Source organism: Trichinella spiralis, assembly GCF_000181795.1.
Source record: "Trichinella spiralis strain ISS 195 chromosome Unknown Scfld9, whole genome shotgun sequence".
NCBI classification, from domain to species: domain Eukaryota; kingdom Metazoa; phylum Nematoda; class Enoplea; order Trichinellida; family Trichinellidae; genus Trichinella; species Trichinella spiralis.
The window spans coordinates 6,166,710-6,169,404 of NW_003526948.1; the positions used below are offsets into that span (position 1 = coordinate 6,166,710).

The following is a 2,695-nucleotide window of genomic DNA, read 5'->3' on the forward strand; positions in this document are numbered from 1 at the left end:
GGCGTTGTGATTTTATCAGGTTATTTTTCAGTTGCAGGGTGTAATAAACATTCAACTGATTGTTTGTAGTTGGATTTATAGTTCATTAACGAAAAAGGATTTTCTCAAGAAGATTAAGCGACCGTAAGGGGAAGCCGGGCGGTAATGACGGGGCAGAGACCAACCGGCGTTGGCGGACACAAACCACTTGTGCCAGAAAGTTTATTACACTCAAGCACACATCTGTACTTAAAATTCGCCATCCTTACTAGCAGTTTCCTCCATCTAACCATCTATAGGCCGTCAAATTTCATGTGAAACATGAAGATTCTGAAGCTGAGATGTTTTCATGTGGTCAAATAGGAAACCTCTGGACGTATGGTGAACAATCACAACGGCTGTATGACTTCGCCTATTCAACTGTGGAAGTTCAAATTCATGGGAACCTGCCAAAGTGCAATATACAATTGCGTGTGTCTCGAACATGGCAAAGAGAAACACAAATGGTGACAACTCTACTCTTCACATATAGCCAACATGGGCGTGACCGATGCACTGTTTTCAAAGGTCTGTACGCTCTGTACAAACTGTTCAAAAATTTTGAACAATTACTACAGCTGATATCAGTCACCTTGCAACAGACTGTAGAATTTTGGACATCTGATGAAATTATAGCAGCTGTAAGTACGCAACAGGAGAATTGTCGCCATAAAGTAGGGGAGATATCAATAAAAGTAAAAGTATTCGATGCTTGTTGCAACATATTGCTTCATAAGCGCCGATCATTTCGATCGCAGCGACACTGGGAATTAATGATGTGCAAATCAACTTACATCTGTCCATCTGAAGCCGGGTCTCCTAGCATGGAAGTACCATTTGTCATGCACTATTCCAACGCAGGGTGAAATGGAATGGCCCTCTCCATTTCACCTTACTCCTCACGATCTTCTTTATAAGTACAATGCAGAGCCACGTTATTCATTGCTCTATTACAATTGAAATATAAGTTTTCAAAATCTGCATTACCGTTTTCTGCTATGTTTTTATTGTGTATTTTTTTATTCCATTTTCTTAAGTCTTTCATGATAGCCATTGTTAATGGTCGAATATTCAGTGAAAAATGTAACTATTAAATTGTTCTACTTGAAATGTCGTATGTTGTTCTAACAAATAAAATATTGCAATAATTGATGCATACTTTTGATGAAGTATAACGAAAAATGGTAAAGAAGTATTCCAAGTACGACAATTACGCAACGTTAACATTTGCAAACTATGGTGAAAAATTATTACCCACTACGAGGCAGTTTTGCAAAATTCAAATCAGCAAATATTTAAATTGGATAATTGCATTGAAATTTGTCGCTTGTTGTTCAGCAGTGTTTATGGAAAAGAAGAAGAAGAAGAAGAAGAAGTTCTTCCTCAAAGATTTTGTTCAAGCCCATATGTATCGAAAGATGATCGAAAAATGAATAAAAGCTGAATAGAAGGAAGATGGAAATAAGGAGAAAGAGTGATAGAAGAATTGCTAGAAATATGCATATTCTGAAGTTAGTTATGATGAATACATTTTGATTTGAAATTTCAAAATAAAAATGAAAAAAATATTGCAATTTTTTTCAGATAAGAGGAAAAAGGTAAAGAAAAAATAAATAAGACAAACAAGAAAAAAAAATGGAGAATTGATTACTTTCTTTTCCTTCTACAATGAGATTACAAATCATATTTCAGATTAGAACTATGAAATAGGAAAAAATGAATAAATAAAACAATAAAAAACAAAAAATTGATAATATTGTAATTATTGATAAATGCGATTAAAATTAAAATTAGATTGGGATTATTTTAAGAACTGATACGGATAATATTGCAGCCAATTGACGATTAGAAGTAATTAGCAAATGAAATATTAAGATTAATTAACTAATGGAATTTCGACTAGTATAACCCAATGAAAAGCGTATGAATAATATCGAATGTTCGTTAGGCGAGTCTGGTTTACAAATGACGACCGGCGTGAGCTAAAAGAGACCATCGAGCTATTGAAATTCCTGAATCTACGAATCACGTTTGGCGTGAGCGAAAAGAGACTACGCGGGTAAATTTTCGACGAAATGCGAAACGAAACACCACCACGCTAATATGTAAAAAAAAGCAGTGTGAATACAGTATGAGTTGTAATGCATTTTAATTGGACATTTATTAGGTAAAATCACGCGACTCGAAACAACAGATTCATAGAAAGCACTTTTTATTGAAAAATAACGGATAACAAATACGTAAACGGGAAAAAAAATGTAGAGATGAGTAGTAATAATACAAAAAGTATGCAAATTTAAGGTGGTTCATTAGAATGTACAGTAATATTAAGTGTAATGTATCACACCTATTTGAGCAACAGATCTTCTGACATACGCGATCTTCTCATAACGGGTTTCATTAAACGAGTCTCGTTTGTAAACAACGGCTGGTTTGAGAATTAACTGGTCCGGGAAATATTGATGAAATTCCGTGCCAATTGGCATGTTTAGCGATATGGACAAGGACCGTCGAGCATCATATTATTCTGTATCTCCTCATCACGATCATTCGTGAGTCAGTAGAAACTACACGATGTATTGATGAAGTATATGATAAACAACACACGACCACACTAGAATATATTGTACCCGTGATCGGAGACAGAGCGAATCATCTCGAGTCACTTTGGTGTTCC

At 35.1% G+C, this 2,695-nt stretch overlaps 2 protein-coding genes across 2 annotated transcripts; both read left to right on the plus strand.

Annotated features, from left to right (window-relative positions):
• Nucleotides 1-278: 278 nt before the first annotated feature.
• Tsp_10599a (conserved hypothetical protein) lies at nt 279-884 on the plus strand (the record flags this gene model as incomplete). The annotated part of the gene is made up of 1 exon (XM_003372302.1): nt 279-884. A coding segment is annotated over one exon (606 nt), but the record flags the coding sequence as incomplete, so codon positions are not given.
• Nucleotides 885-2,282: 1,398 nt separating this feature from the next.
• Tsp_10598 (hypothetical protein) lies at nt 2,283-2,650 on the plus strand (the record flags this gene model as incomplete). Its single annotated transcript, XM_003372303.1, is given in 3 exon segments — nt 2,283-2,304; nt 2,320-2,412; nt 2,457-2,650. Coding segments are annotated over 3 exon segments (309 nt in total), but the record flags the coding sequence as incomplete, so codon positions are not given.
• Nucleotides 2,651-2,695: the final 45 nt, after the last annotated feature.